General features: G+C 34.5%; 1 protein-coding gene across 1 annotated transcript; it reads right to left on the bottom strand.

Moving 5' to 3' along the window:
* Positions 1-226: 226 nt before the first annotated feature.
* On the bottom strand, positions 227-16,242 carry LOC109678590 (albumin-like). The gene is made up of 15 exons (XM_074042023.1): positions 16,085-16,242; positions 15,340-15,397; positions 14,330-14,462; positions 12,763-12,974; positions 12,074-12,206; positions 11,283-11,380; positions 9,686-9,815; positions 8,239-8,453; positions 7,066-7,198; positions 5,936-6,033; positions 4,473-4,611; positions 3,646-3,869; positions 2,288-2,420; positions 1,618-1,685; positions 227-382 (listed from the first exon to the last, which is right to left on the bottom strand). The coding sequence occupies exons 1-14, from the start codon at positions 16,161-16,163 to the stop codon at positions 1,644-1,646; spliced, it is 1,827 nt and encodes a 608-aa protein (XP_073898124.1). The 5' UTR covers positions 16,164-16,242; the 3' UTR covers positions 227-382; positions 1,618-1,643.
* Positions 16,243-16,647: the final 405 nt, after the last annotated feature.

The raw sequence follows: 16,647 nt of genomic DNA on the forward strand, positions 1-16,647 counted from the left end.
ATATGCCTTACCTATGCATACTTTTTATTATTCCATTGAGAATTATCATGAAGTTAAAATGGTACTTTGGATATTCATTGTTCACAACTCAGAAGAGTATTAATATTTATTTTCAACAATTAGCCAATAAGGAACTAGAAGTCCTATGTTGAAATAGGCTAAGAGAAAAAAATTGAAGCTTTCTCAGCAACACACCTTTGGAAAACAACAGTCTTGGACCACCGTATAAGATTCTATTCATTTTTATTAATTCCGGCACAGAGAAAAGAGGTCAAACAATTTGTTTTCTTTAGACAGAGTGTTGATTTTATACCAACAGAAAAGAAAAACAGATAAGAAAGTTCTGAGTCTTCATTTCTCTTTCATCTTTTCTCAGGGTAGACTAAAAACAAAAGGAGAAATGTAAGCGATTTTTGTAAAAGGGCTATATTTTTCAAATCTATTAGGGCAAGTATTGAACTTCTTAGACTGTCTGCAGTTTCCAACAGGGAAAACCATTTAAGCCTGTCCTAGTCATAGCTGAATTCAGTGATACCTGGGCAAGGGCAGAGTACACATTGATAAAAAAACCCTCTTCCTCTGTGGTTCCATCAGACTCCTCACGTTTCAAAGTCAAAGTCTACTCATCACTCCTTGTATTTATTCACTTACCACCTACTGCTGACTTAAGTTATTAATAGATAAGAGATATTTTCTCAAATTCAGAATTCTGGGAAGAACATTCCACATGGAATTAAGTAAATCACATTTCAAAATAACCAAACTTTTGGAGATACAAAATTGCTATTCCTCCTTGAATGCAAAATAAGTAAGTATTATATGAGTAAACAGCTGCTTCTTTTGGGGAGGGGTGACAGTACTGCGACTCCTGACCTCCAGCTCACTAGACGGACAGGATATCACTTGAGCTATGCCCAGTCCCAAACAAGTTGCTTTTCAACAACTCATTTTATCGTTATTCTATTTTTTAAATTCCTGTTCAAACTATTACAAACAACTCCAGTGTTTAAATATCTATTTTTTAAATGCTTTGTTTTTGTGATAAGAGAAATTCCATTAAAGCTTAGCATGTTGACACACTGGAAATATAGTAGCACATTATTCATTGTAAACTAGACATTCACATAAGGTAGATCTACTGTATTCTCCAATGAAGTGAACTTGTTGAAATACTTGGTTGAACCATGTGAAATCATTGACATTCCAACAGTTGTTGGACTATAAAAAATGCTCTTTCATTTGCTTCAGCCTAATACTAAGAGTATCCTTGTGGTGGGGCAACACTAACTTGTATGACATTGTGCACTAAGGTATATGAGTCAAAGTAGGACCACAGTGATGTCTTAAACTAGGTTTTGAATTTTGAATTTTCATTCCACCTTGTACTAGCTTTTTGCCCTTCAGGTAAATTACTTAATTTATGCTTTATCTAAATGTTTAATTTTCTCATCTACAAAATGGGAATTATCCAACTCAGTGACAATTTTGACAATTATATACATATATATTTAAGAACAGTGGTTTGTGTTGGACTGTATAGATCTTGGTGAAGTGGTCAATCTGCTATTTTGATGATAATGAGTATAATTAATTTTAAAAAATACAAAGTAGAGTTACCTGAGATGCTTGTGACTGTGATGTTTTTAGGCCAAGGCAGCTCGACTTGCATCAACAAGCTTTGGACCCTAAATAGAAAGAAAGCACAGATGTTGGCAAAATATTAGCATTATTGTTAGAATTTTTAAAAGCATTTTTACTATCACTGGTTATTACCAGGATCTCTGACCCTATGAGGAATCACAACATTTAATTCCAATTTATAACCAGAATCTCTAAAAGGAATCCCCCTGACATCAACTGTCTCTAGAAGAATGAAAAATTATTGCCAGGCCAGAGGGGCATAAGGGATAATAGTAAAGGATTCAGACATTTACTTCTAAATTTACCCCACTAACCTGTAAAATCAACCAAGTAGAAACCAGCACTGTTTTGAAAATATGATTAAATAAATTAGTGTTTTGTTTTACTGATTGAAAGCCTTATAAATATTTCTATCTATATTCATAAACATCATAAATTTGGAACAGAGCAAGCATTATAAGTTAATATTATGCTGTAGGACAGCAGAACAGTAAAACCAAGAACTACTTAAGTCAATTTATAAAACAATTATACATAGAATAAAATCTCTGTTCCACATGTCCTTCAATATATAAATTCCTAAGCCTTAACCTGACCAAATGGACAAATGGAAATCAGATAAGTGAAAATGAACAAACTCCCATACATCTTCGGAGAAGCAGGCCTCCTTGTCATCAGCCTTACAGCACTTTTCCAGAAATGCTGCGAAATCTGACAAAACAGCATGCACTTGCTCCTCTGTTGCCTTAGGCTTGTGTTTCACCAGCTCAGCAATTGCCCTACATTTGGACAGAAAAAGGAAGAAATTGCAAGGAAAAGTTTATTCACATTAGGAAAATGGAGATGGTAAGGATGGTAGTGCCATCATTTAAGTGTATAAGTCTTGGAGCCAGTCAACCCTGGGTTTAAAGCTCAGGCATACCACTGTAAGCCTCGGTATTTTCATCTGCCTATGAGGATAATAAAATCCACTCTCCAAGGGCTGGTGGGAGGAACAAGTGAGATATTCAGTGCAAATCACTCAGTATTTTTTTTGTGGGGGGCAACTGGGTTTGAAGTCAGGGCTTCATGCTTGCAAAGCAAGTGCTTTACTGCTCGAGCCACACCCTAGACTGCAAATCACTCAGTGTTTTGTGTATTTCAATATATCTCTAGAAAGGTGCACTTAGCTATTAGTCAGATTTTAGAAGTTTTGCCAATATGGGTTTTATAGCCAGTTAAGAATGAACTAATCCTTAAATTTTTAATCTTAGACTTCATTTTAAAAGTTTTTCATCTGGAGATCATGTTTGAAGTGAATATTTGGAAGGCTACAAAGAAACAAGACAATTCAAAAAACTGGAAGCCAGTGGCCCTCTTCATTGACATTTATAGCTAAAACACTGTCATTAGAGAGTTGTTTGAGTGTGGTAGGTTGTGGGATATTATTTTTAAGTCTGACCATGATAACAAGACAACAAAAATGATAACAAATTTCTATTGCTATATTTCACACTCTTCTAACCCTTATGATAGACATGGGGAATTAAGCCAAAAAATTCACATTTCTAGCTGGTTTTTATCCAAGTTCTATACTCAAAGTCACACCGAGAGTGTTTGTCTCACCTGTAGAGTCCTCAGGATAGAGCAACTTAAAATAAACATACATGCCCTAAAAATACATTCTCTTATGATTTCCACAACTAATTTGCTATACACACAAATTAACTAGGTTTTTCTTTTGTTTTGTTTTTTAGCATTACGCCTTTTTCCACTGGGCCTAGCTTAATATTTTATTCTATAGTGGGTTTTATCCACAAATTATTTGAACAATTTTTAGGCATGATTTTAATATTTTATTGCTAAGAAAAAATGCATTTATTTTATCCTTGACACTTTTATCAGCTTAAGACCATACTTAAATGCTTTTCTCTAAGGAATGTACCACTATATCAGAAAAAGTTATGCATTTCAACTAGCATCTATAAAGTCTACAAAACCATGAAATAATGAAAGAGTCCTCACAATTGTTTCTTGAATTGTTTCTCCTTGTCTGGAAGTGTGCATATATCAGCATGGAAGGTGAATGACTCAGCGTTAAACTCTTTGGGAACATATGATTCATCAGGTTGCAGGGCAGAAAAGCATGGTCGCCTGTCCACCAAGGACTCTGTGCAGCATTTGGTGACTCTCTCGCTCACTGGGGTTTGCTCATGCAACACACACAACCGGTTCAGGACCACGGACAGCTAAAAAACAGGCAGAAGAGCAGAAATCTGAAGAAGTTGGAAGTTTTCCATGAATGTTCACTCTCCAATTAACCAAAGAAATTTTATATGTAACTCACAACTTTGATTGGGAGTTGATGGAGGCAGTGATTTATCTTTGGAACTAAACACAAAGGATCTTTAAAAGTCATCTTTGTTTTTAATTGAATATATTTACATACTAAGAAATTAATTTGAGGTGATGTATACCTGTGTGTGTGTGTGTGTGTGTGTGTGTGTATTTATGGTGGTGTTGTTATAGGAAGGAAATAGTATTATATTAGCATAATAAAACAGAGATCCAAAGAAAGTGGTAATCTAGAAAATTCCAGGAAAAAATACTGAAAATTTAATTACTTCTTTCAAAACTTGTTATCTCCTTTGAGATCTTAACTAATTTTGGGACTCAGGACAATATATACAAACGAGTCCTGAGTGCCTTTACCATGTACACACACACAGATACACACAACCTTAGTCCACACCCACTTCTGGAAATTAGATTTGTGAATATCTAAAAACAAAAAGATCAGCATTATATTATATTATATTATGTTATATTATATTATATTATAAATGACTCACAGAGTCTTCAACACAAGGAAGTCTCTCTGCTTCAGAAAGCTTACAACACTTGCCGCCCACACTTCCTAGGTTTCTTGCAACCTCCACAAGAGTTGGAGTTGACACTTGAGGTGCTTTCTTGGTGTAACGAATTATAAGCCTATAAAAAAACAATAGTCCATCTGTTTTTATCCAGACACAAAACTGTCATGATCTAATATCATAGATCAAGAAGAGAGAATTTTGCCAAAATCTACTAAGTGTTCTTATTTTCCATTCATCAAATACTCATCTCAAAGATGATGGTATAGTGTCAGGAGTACTATGAGCAAGAGTTAGCATGGCTTTAAATACCATCTGTAACATAAATTCTTAATTTTAGATCTGTACTTAAATCTTAGAAAAGTAAGTTACCTTATTACACTTTACTGGCATTATTATATTTATTGTTGCTTCTTCTATTAATAAATTCTATTGTGAATTTAATACACATCAGCACTGTGATAAGCTTGAATGATAAAGATGAAAAATATGAGGAAATATACCACACTCAATAGAGATGGTGCAAGCATTAAACTTAAAGAAAAGAAGTCTACTTAATCTGGCAAGTTATCTAGTATGCAATAATTGTTTATAAAGGATACAAATCATCACTGAATGTCAATGTATGACTGTAATCTATTCAATTAAGGAGCTATGTTTTGTTCATTGTTGTTACCATTAATAACTATACTTAGAAGAGTTCTAACTGTGTATAAGAATGGCAAAATGAATGATGCACACTTCTCACTTCCTGTCTTTACCACCTTCTAAGCCTCTATTAAATAAGGACATTATTCTATCAGATATTCTGTCTCTATCTCTTCTAGGAAGGAAATTCCATAGGAAAAGAATGTCATAACCACAAAAGTTAAGGTATATCTACTGAACATCCAACCTTTCCCCAGATTTACCATTATGGAGGCAATATTCACATATGCAAAGAAATCTTTCTGAATGTGTCTGTGATCAGATTTTATATTGTCACTTGAACTTCACATTCAAGGAATCTAATCCCTGATGAGTAAAATGTTGCTATATTTTATTTCATCATAAACTATACCTTAACCTTCTAAGGACATCTCCACTTGTAATATACCCACACTTTGTATTAACTTTTCTACCCTACATGCTCTCAAAAGACCAACTTTTTAAACTGCACACAGATATAGGCCTCTCCAGCACCACTCATTTTACCCTTTTGAGGGGGGGAGGACTGGGGTTTGAACTCAGGGCCTCACACTTACTAGGCAAGCACTCTTACCACTTAAGCCACTCTGCCAGGCCCTCATTTTACCTTTCCTTTAAGGACATTCTTGATAAAGAAGGATTGGAAACATGTAATGCATTTTCATTATTAAAAGGCATTTTCTAGGAAGCCTATAATTGTCTTAAAACAATCACAAATAATCAAGAAAAAACAACTAATAGGTGGAAATACTTACTCATTTTGGAATTTATATTCTCCAATCTGCTCAAACTGTGCACACTTTTCTTTGACTAAGTTTTGAGGTTCATCCACAAGAGGTTTAAGTTCATCAAACTGGAACATAAAAGAATTGTGATTATAACATTCCCCAGAGGTGAAGAGGGAGATCATTTTCCACTTCTTCCTCCTTTCTGTACAAAGCCAAATGAGTAGATCTACAAAACATCTGTCACATTACATTCAAATTGTTTCTTTTGTTAATTAAGGCTGTCTAAGGTAAATAATGAAGAATCTTCAGACTCTGGAGTTCATTGCCTGGCATTGGAGCCATGCCATCTGACTCATTTTCTATTTGAACCATTTCACTTACCATCTCCAAACTTCAAAAACCTCATTTTTAAAATGAATTTGAAAATAGTTCTCACATTCACAGAATTGATCTATAAATCAACTAAGCTAATGAAATTTAAAAAGTACCCAGATCATAGTAAAAAAAAAAAACCAGCAAATGATGGGTATCAGCATTATGATTATTACTAGGTCATTTCTCTGATTGGATCCTGAAATCTCAATGAGAAATTCTACCTTCAGCATCAGCTGCCTGAGGTATCCAACTCTCATCAGCTTCCTGGTAAGAATGACTTTCCTCTGATTCCAAATACTTAGGAACCATTATATGTTGCTGTTGACCCTAAAATCCTCTAGGATCCATTTCTTCAGATTTAAAGAAACCATCTCAAAAAGATTTTAAGCTATTCTAAAAAGAATAGATTTCACAGCCTTCCGTAAGATTAAATCTTGTACTTGATATACTTTGAGATCAGTTAAAGTCCTCAATTTACATTTAAATTTATTTTATCTTATTTTTTTCTCAGGAGTGTGGAGAAACAAAAAAATGGTGTCAAGGTTTTGTGAAGTTAGAGATTGCTGTCTTCATATCTTTCTTTTCTAGACTAATATTCTAGGATTTATCAATCATTCAATTCATGGTTGTTTTCCATGGTTGTTTAGGAGCAGGCACTTGAGTCCATTTAAAGAAATATCTAAATTGCAGTATAGATCATTTCACATTTTTGCATTGCTTTTGTTTCCATTATGGGAATCACCACACAACACCTATAATTTCTTTTCTGTCAAGAGACCCACCACTTTGCTGTAGCACGCAGGTGGATCAGCTTCAGCACAGCACCTCTCCAGTGTGGCTTCATATGCCTTGGCAAGTCTCAGCAGCAAACTGACAGAGTAATCAGGGTGCCTTCTTGCATAGTCATACAAAAACCTATATAAAAAGAACATAGATTTAGTTGAAAAAAATGAGCAAGAAAAAAATCACATAACTAACCTCAAAAGTAACTCATATTCCAAAAGACTGAATTTGCCTAATCCCCGTGCAGTAAAGCTTAGTGCAAAAGGACATGGAATCCATAGTGAAGGCTCCTGAGTTCACTTGTTTCTGTCACTTAATTTACTTTAAATCTTAGGCACTTTATTGAAATTGTCACACGGTGAGTTGTGAGAAATATTGTCATAATATATGCAGAACACATACTCTGCCTGGCACTTATTAAATGTTTGATGAATGATGCCTATTATTTTTGTCCATGTTCACTTTTACTTGAACTACATCTCAAAAGGATTCGACCAGATAGATGGATGTAGATATCTTAAATTTCTCTTCTTCATATCCATACGAATTAAATCTTATAGCATACATAATTTTATTAAATATTATCTGTGCACAGGATATGATCATAATACAACAATAAAAATGTAAAGTATCTCTCCATACAAACTGATGGCATGTAACCATTTCTCATTTAATAGTATACAGCCTTGTCATGCTACTGAAATTCTGGTCTTTTCAACCAAATATGAAGCTGCTGGTATCAGACTCAATACTTCTTTTCATATGTCTTTGCTGCCATCATATTGATGGGAAGATATAGATAAATAAATACTACATAGATGATTGATAGACAGTATATATTTACATCTATATTCTAGAAGAAATGCCCTTAGAAAGAATGATTGAATGAATAAATGATTTATATAATTTATATACACACAAAATATTTTTAGTGACATACTCAGAAATACCCCTAAAGAACAAGGAACATTGGTGCTGAGAGCATTTACTGTTTTGTAACACTATTTTAAACAAATTTTTTCAAACAAACTTTAAAGACTGGGAGAAGGAAGGATGAAGATTCATTCTGAGCAACATGGAAATTGTAGTAACTCCAAAAAAAAGCCCACTATATGTTCCTGAATTGTGGAGCTACATAAAAGCTATAAAAGGATAATTCCTTATCTACTTACGTGCCCAGGAAGACATCTTTTGCCTCAGCGTAGTTTTTGCAAACTTCCTTATCCTCAACATAATCAGCAGCTAATGGACTTAAGTCACCAGGCAAGTCATCATTTTCTATTTGAGCAATGCAGTGGGATTTTTGCAACACGGGCTTATCACAGCACTCCTTCAGTTTACTGGAGATTGTATCTTTGTTTTCACATATATACTTGGCAAGGTCCGCCTGTCAGCAAGACAAAAATTGTTCATCATTAATGGACAATGCTACATGTTCCCCACAGACCTTTATTTTGTATGCATATCAATTTTATTGTGTCCTAAGATCATACAAAACCAAGGTACATAACATGTACAGTACATGAACTTATTCTCAGTCAATGCTCCTAATAACTAAAGCATTTCCATTCAAAAAATCTAGTCAGTACTCAGGAACCAGAGATAGTAGTATCACAATTTGAACCCAGATCACACAAAAATTAGTGAGACCCTGTCTCAATAACTATGCCATACATAGTGGTAATCTGAGCTACTCAGAGTAGGAAATAGGATGATCACTGTCCAAGGCCAACCCAGGCAAATATACAAGATCTTACTTGAAAAACAACTTAAAAGCAAAAGTGCTGTAAATATTCTTCAAACAGCAGAGTGCTTGCTCAGGAAGCATGAAACCTTGAGTTCAATTCCCACTACCATAAGACAAGTAAGAAACAAGTTATTATTTATATATTTATTTTGATTATTCAATTTTAGTTATTTTATTTTTGTACTATTGAGATATTTAATATTTTTTCCATAAAACACAGTGGTATTCTTCCAAATACTCACTCCAAATTAAGTGCAAGCACTGTGACATCAAATAACTAAATAAAGTGTGAAAGATTTTTGAACAATGAGCCCAGATCACAGTCACAGGTCTGTCTTGCAATCATAAAATATCTGCAATAAATTGTCTAGGAGGTATCACAATAAATGAGGAATCTTGGATTTGGTCATATTTTTAATCCTTGAAGAAATGACAATAGCACAAGACTGGGAAAGAGAGATATGGTAAAATTTGTGTATTTAGCATTGAGATTCAATGGAGACAGAGTGCAGAGGAGGGAACAGAACATCATTTCCAAAGCTCTCTCTAGTATCCCCCTTCTCAAACCCCTCTATCTCCCTAAAAGTACCTTAGAAATCTACCTTTGTAGCTCTTTTGCCTCAGATTAAGCCTTTATTCTCAGGTACAGTATGACTGAAAGAGGTTCCAAATCAGTCAGTGAGCTTCTCAGGTCATTTAGTAATTATGAAAGCCAGGTATTATAAAAGCAACAAAAAGCAGGAAACCTCGGAGACAGAGTAAATGAAAGCAGAGAGTGCCAGCCACTATCACCTATCACCAATGACACCAAGCCTATTCGCTCTACCAATGCAAGCTTGTAAGTGACCAAAAGGAAATCAATGACTTTTTACCCTGTCATCTGCACATTCGAGCAGGTCACCATGGCAGCATTCTTTGTGGATTTTGGTAAGATCCATTACTATCTTGGAAATTTCTGCAAAGTCAGCTTTGGGAAATTTCTGGCTCAGACGAGCTAATGACCTAAAAAAAAATTCCTCCATCAAAATATTATCACTATGTAATATTTTATTCAAGAGTACCAGAAATTACCATTTATAGCAAGGAAATTCAAGGCAGATTAAGATATATAAATACTTAATGTATTAGTAATTTTAAAGCTAGATTTGAACTAAACAGTTATCTTTTTTTCTTAGGGAGAATTATGAGCTATAAGAGTGTGTGTGATGGCTAGTGATTCATAAAATCAGAAATGAAAGAGGAATTCTGGAGAGGCAACACTCTGTGGGGTATCAGGTGTGGAGCTGATCTGATTCCAGATCTTCCTTTATCCCTTCATAGTGCTGTGACCCTAGGGAAGTGACTTATCCTCTCTGACTTAGGCCTTTGCTATGTCACCAGAGTCAGCAAAATCAAAGGACTCCTCTGAGGATTAAATTAAATGGTGCTCATGAAAGAATTTTATAATCTGGGAAGGATCAGAAAAATCAGCAATCTAGGAAATATCATAAACACTCCAGAAATCTTTTTTTGTTAATTAACGTATTTTCTGACTTCTAAAGAGCTCTTTTTAAAAAAAGAAATTTTACATTTCTATACAATGAGGGAGCTTAAAACACATTTTTACCAGAAATTGCTCTAGCACAGGCTCTAATCTCTATGATAAGATGAAAAGGCTGATGTACTTGTCCTTTCCAGAATCATTTCAGAGTTGCTGAACTCTGATAAAAGGAATTTATTTCCCAAAACAATCACAGTCTTTATAAATGTATTGTTTCAAGTTGGGGTTGCTTTGTTTATCGATTCCATTGGTTTAGTGGATTGGATAGTAAGAATGTTGGACAAAGACGCTTCAACTGACATTTCTAGAGAACACACAAATGTCTATCATCTCATTTCCTCTTCCATATATTGACTCGGGGATGACCGACAGGTGAGGAGTTGGAAGGGCAGCTAGTATTTTTCCTGGCTCAAATATTGAAGGATGTTTCCAGAATCAGCTAAGTAATACAGAAACAGAGGTCCAAGCAAATGCATGAGATGAACAGCAAGGTTAGAGCCATGAGAAAATTCAAAGTGTAATTTCCACTTAGTTGATGGCTGAATTTAATTATCAGGATGAAAAAAGACAAATGCACCCATTCAGATTGGGGACAAAGATAAAATTAAATGAAAGACCTTGACTAAAGAACTATAAAACGTGACCATTAAAATAAAATTCTCTGTCTTTATAAACAAAGAGATTTAAATATGTCTTTTTGGGGACAAAGAAGACAGTGTCTTCTAAATTTTTTGACAATTTAGACAAATAACACAAAACATTATGTCAGATTACTAATGTTCTTATTTCATCTCTCTCAACTTTCTACCTTTCAGACAAAAATCTGTATTTGAAAGCAATGTTTAAAATGCCATGTAAATATATACTTTTATCAACTGAACAATTATGACTGTATAGTTATGAAGATGTAAACTGTTAAAAATACTTACCATGCTTTAAAAGCTCTTTCTCCGAATTTCTGGATACTGGTACACTTGAGTCTCTGCTGGGCAGCTGAAGTCAGTGCTTTCTCCTTCAAAGCACCATACTACAAGAAGGAATCAATTTCAAAAAATTTAGAAAAGACTTCTACATAGTGCAGACATTCATAAAGATAGGTTCATGCCAGATCAAGTTTTAAAGAGATAATTTACACCTAAATCCCCAACTACTACCTTTGGTTATAAACCAGCATGGAGACATTCCCAGGAAATGGGTTCTAGAAGAAGAAGTGTGCAGCAAAATCCCAGAAAGTAAAATATTGCTGACTTCTTAATGTCATGTATAATTCATTTCATTCCCTCCTCCAAAAACTCTCATGAGATCAATAAATTCTCCAAGAAACAGAACACATGGCAAACAATTGCAAAAAAATAAATGAACTCTGTCTTTTAGCTACAGTAAAACTCTCCACTTTGAATTCCCTCCCCCAGAAAAAGTCTCATGAAAACAAAAACTGTGGTCCTTTGATGTACACTTGAAAAATGTATTTCATTATCATGAAGAGTGGCAGGATATCTGAATACATGCACAAGGACTCACTCTGTCAGACCAGCACTGGTCTGTTTTAGGAGGCAGGAGGTATTAGAGGCCTTGAAAGAACATGAAAGATCATTGGCACATATAAAAACAAGTCCAGAAAGTCTTTGACCATTTTCTAGGTTTCCTACACCTAGGCATAAGGTGGTCAAAATCTGAGGTTGCTTTATGAACTGGTTCTTATTCTTCTTTTGAGGATTACCTTTGGACTCAGGCAGGCATCTTTATCAGCAGCCTGGCAGCATTCTGTCAAAATGTCTTTATATTTTTCAGCATAGTAGAGGAGTTCTGGAGCATAAAAGTAAGGATGTCTTCTGCCAACTTCATATAAATACCTAAATTTGGGGGGGGAATAGGTAATATTTTTTTCCCAAGACACTATATCATAGAAACAATTATAATCAATAGTCTCCCCAGAGCATCCAAAACCTAAAGACTTGTAACATATCAAGTAAGCTTAATTTGTACCTGATAGCCTTGACTTTGCCATTCTTTATATCGGTAAAAAGGGAGGTTATCTTTATGTGTAGGCACATACATGCGTGTATTATATGTAAAATTTTGATGATCTAATATGGCTGATTAATGAAATGAACCTGAGAATACCTGTACACATATTTATTTATGTATCTTCAGATTTTAAATCATGTCACTCTCATATTTTTATATAGATCATACCCTATTTCAAGATCAAAAGATCACTGATGATATTTTTGGTTGTGTAGATTTCTGAGCTATCAAATATTACTTCTTTAATAGTCATTGTAATAACACAACTTCCAAGTCTTAATGTTGAAAATATTTTTAGATGTGGTGATTGCTATAATAGTGTTGATCTACAGAGTTATTCCTTGGTTTTTAACTTTGGAACCTAGACATTTGATTACTTACTTTCCCATAAGCTTGTTTTCGTTTTCTTGAAAGGAGGCACAGAGTGCGTCAGTCTCTGGTTTCACCAAACGAGGCAAGTCAGGGTTGTCATCTTTGTGTTGCAAGAAGCATTCATTTCTGTCAGGTTCTTGTTTGTCACAGCAGCCAGCCAGTTCACCATAGTGTTCACGAAGATTTGGAATGGCACATAACTTATCTCCAAAAAGAGTATGCTAAATGGAAGATAGCAGGCTTCAAATAACTGGGAAAAACCTCTTCTTTATAGCCACAGAGCAGTATAAAAATCTGATACATTGGTAAAGCTTGGTTAAAAAATCATATACATTGTATGCATATTCATATATGATGTTTTATGTATTGAAATATCACTTGGCATCCCATAAATATATATAATTCTATGTTTTATGTACTAGTTAAAAATAAATTCTAATATGGAAAATAATAGAATAAAACATCTTAAAAATCCACCAAGAGAAAGGAAATCATAAAGAATTCATCCCCAGTTTGCAATACACATGTGCATGGAAGCAACACTAGGAATCTCTCTGTATACTGTATCTCATCTTCTCTTCAACAAAATCGGAGAACAAGAGGGCAGAACAGGTTCTGCCTGGAAGGAGGGGTCGAGGGGGATAGGGAAGGTGGCCTAAACAATGTATATACACATGTGAGTAAATGTAAAAACGATAAAATAAAGAAAAAAGAAATTCATCCCCAGGCTTAGTTTCCCTCAACTTGATTATCCCTCTTAACTTTTCAAGATGATCACTACCATAGTGTGACTTGTGATGAATAAAACAGAAGCTGCTGCTCTAAGGAATGTTTTCTCACCCTTCCTCCACCTGACACTAAAGATTAGGAGAGCAATCATTATAATGAACATTGAGGAAAACCAGACCTGGGGTAAGCAAGTGATTTCACATTAGCAATCAAGGGTTCAATTTCTCATTTGATCTGCCCCTTTTGAAGAGGCCCAACTTTTTAATAGATACCACTTCAAAAGAGGAGAAACACAATCTGCTGTGCATTGCTGCTGCATTAAAATATAGATTCTATTTTTGAGAAATATTTAACTCAAACTACTTCCGTCATTAAATTATTTCTTAACTCATTAATTTTTATTATAAAAGTCACAATAAAAACATGCTATCACTATCAGTCTCTGCAAAAAGGAGTCAAGTTTCAAATTTTGAAAAGAGATTGTTGCAAATGACAAATTGCCATTTAAATACAGTATGACTGTGGTGTGTGGTCTCAATGAAGAAATGATTTTAAAATTGCGCACTTAGCTAGAGCCTCTCTGCACCAGAAGAATCAATAGCTTAATCTATAAGCAACTTTGGGATGGTGCTCACAAATTTGATCAATTAGGAATAAATTTTTAGAATTGGAGGTATGGCTCAAGTAGTAGAGCACCTGTTTTGCAAATGCAAAGCCCTCAGTTCAAACCCCAGTCCCACCAAAAGAAAAAAAAAAGTACAATTTCTAAATGACAAGGCAGTTACCTATGAAATATTCAGAATTACCTAAAATAGAAGAAAGAACCCAAAAATAAGAATGTACTGACCAGGTCTTTGTCACAGTTTTCAGCTGACTCATCAGCAACACATGTTTTTGCAAACTCGTTTACTTCATTCACTAATTTTACATGTTCTTCAAATGGGCACTTCTGGAGATACTGAGAAAAGGCAACCAGTATCCTGAAACAAAAGACATGGAAACATGTGGCACAATATGACTTTAAGATAAAACAGGTTGCTATGCTAGGGATGAAAGCATGTATGTGTGTATACATTTTATGTATCTCTAACAATTACCAAGAAAGCCTATTTATAACTGGTATTCTCTGAGGCCTAGCCAGGCACATGTGTTTTCCTGAGCAAAAAGAATTTGTGTTTCTACCATGTTTAAATGTCTATGTGTGGATGATACTGGATGCACATATGCAGAGCAAACAAGCAAGCTGTACATTAAATGGGTCGACCTGTCAAGGCCAGGTATTACATATGCCCCCTGAGTTATTTAAAACACAAGTAAAACACACACGGCTCATTTAATCAGGCTATAGGATGATAGAGTGCTTGACTAGCATGTGTGAAGCCCTGAGTTTGATTCACACACCAGAAAAAAATATTAAAATATTCTCAAGAAACCACAGGACTATTTGCTATTTAAAGGGGAATTAGTGAGTAAACTGCCAAAGGATCCATATTACTGAACTTTCTGCCACTGACAAAAAATCCAGACTTTCCAGGTTGTATGAGAGTTTTAGAGTTCCATTGTCCAACACAGTAGACATTACACTTGTGTGAATATATAAATTAAGTTAAATGCAATTTGAATTTTTGTTCCTGAGTTGCACATACCATATTTAAAGTACTCAATGGCCACATGTGGCCCCTGGCTGCTATACTGGTGAGCACAGATACATCTGGCCATTTTCCTCAGTGTGCAGAATTCTATTGGACAGCCCTACTGTACAATGTGGATTCTGAAGGCTGCAGACTGTAAGGACTTCAGAATAGTTACCAATGCTAGCAAAAACACTACATTTGACTCTTAAATATTTTCACTTACAGGCCTTTGAAATGTTGTTCTCCAAGATCATTAAATCGATGAGCAATCTCACTCTTGTCTGGAGGGGAGAGAAAAATCACAAGATGTGTTTAACCAATGAAGAAAACAGGTAGTCAAAATGCTATCATTTTATTTCTTTCCACTTAATTTAAGATATTCATTGGCTTCAGAATATTAGGTTCTGATCCCTACAGAAAATCTTAGGATTATGGTAAACTATTTCTTCTGCATTGAAGGAAGAGATATTTATCACCAATGACACTGATTTTAAAATGTTCAATATTTATTGCCTCATTCAAATTTGAATAAGATGTGATGAACTTGTAATGTCTATAAACAGCTACTAAGAAGACAAATTGAAATAAAAATAACTATAAATGCAAGTTCTATTTGTAATATTAACAACATAGCTTTTTTAAATAATGCATTATGCAATAGATAGGTATTTCAGATAATAATGAATTCTATCTTCAAACCTACTCCATATAGTTCAAGTTACTCTCCCAGCTTTGGTCCTGTGCAAAAGAAAATTATAGTCACTAAATAATTCTCATCATTTTTAACATAAGGATGTTAGATAAGTATTAATAACCACATAAGGAGTTCACAAATAAAAAATATCATCACATGGCAGAAATAAATGCTAAAGTAAAACTTAATTATTTAAAGATGCAGAGTTTACTAAACCTTTCCTTTGCTAAGAATATAAAACAAAAATTGAACAATAAAAAAGTGGAATTCTTACGTGTATCTCGACGATACACTCCCCTGGAATAGGCAGAGCTGAAGAGAAGGAGAAAGGAAATAAAAGTCACCCACTTCATTGTGCCAAAGGCTTGTGGGATTGATAGAAAAGAAAAACTAGGGTGGGTGGAGGGAAATTTGCACTAATATACTTCTTTAACCAATAATTGTAGATTATTAACTAGACTAAACTGGTATTTCATTGGCTCCCAAATGATTACAAAATCATAATTATTCCTGCCAAAAAAAATTTTTATTTGACTAAATCCCTTGTGTATATTTGGCATTTCGAAGTGTTTCCCCACAAGATTTTGTCAATTCCTTAGTTATATAAACCATCTTATCAAATTTTACATAAGAGTTTAAACGATTTGTACTTATTATTGAGTTCCCTGTTCTTTATCTGCTATTTCCCATCTAAACAGTTTAGATTTATTTTTGTGTGTGTGGAACTGGAGTTTGAACTGAGAGTTCTGCACTTGCAAAGCAGGTGTTCTACCATTTGAGCCACATGTTCAGTTCTCCGACTATTTTGGAGATGGTGTCTCACGAACTATTTGCCTG

This window comes from Castor canadensis, chromosome 9 (assembly GCF_047511655.1).
Source record: "Castor canadensis chromosome 9, mCasCan1.hap1v2, whole genome shotgun sequence".
Lineage (NCBI taxonomy): Eukaryota > Metazoa > Chordata > Mammalia > Rodentia > Castoridae > Castor > Castor canadensis.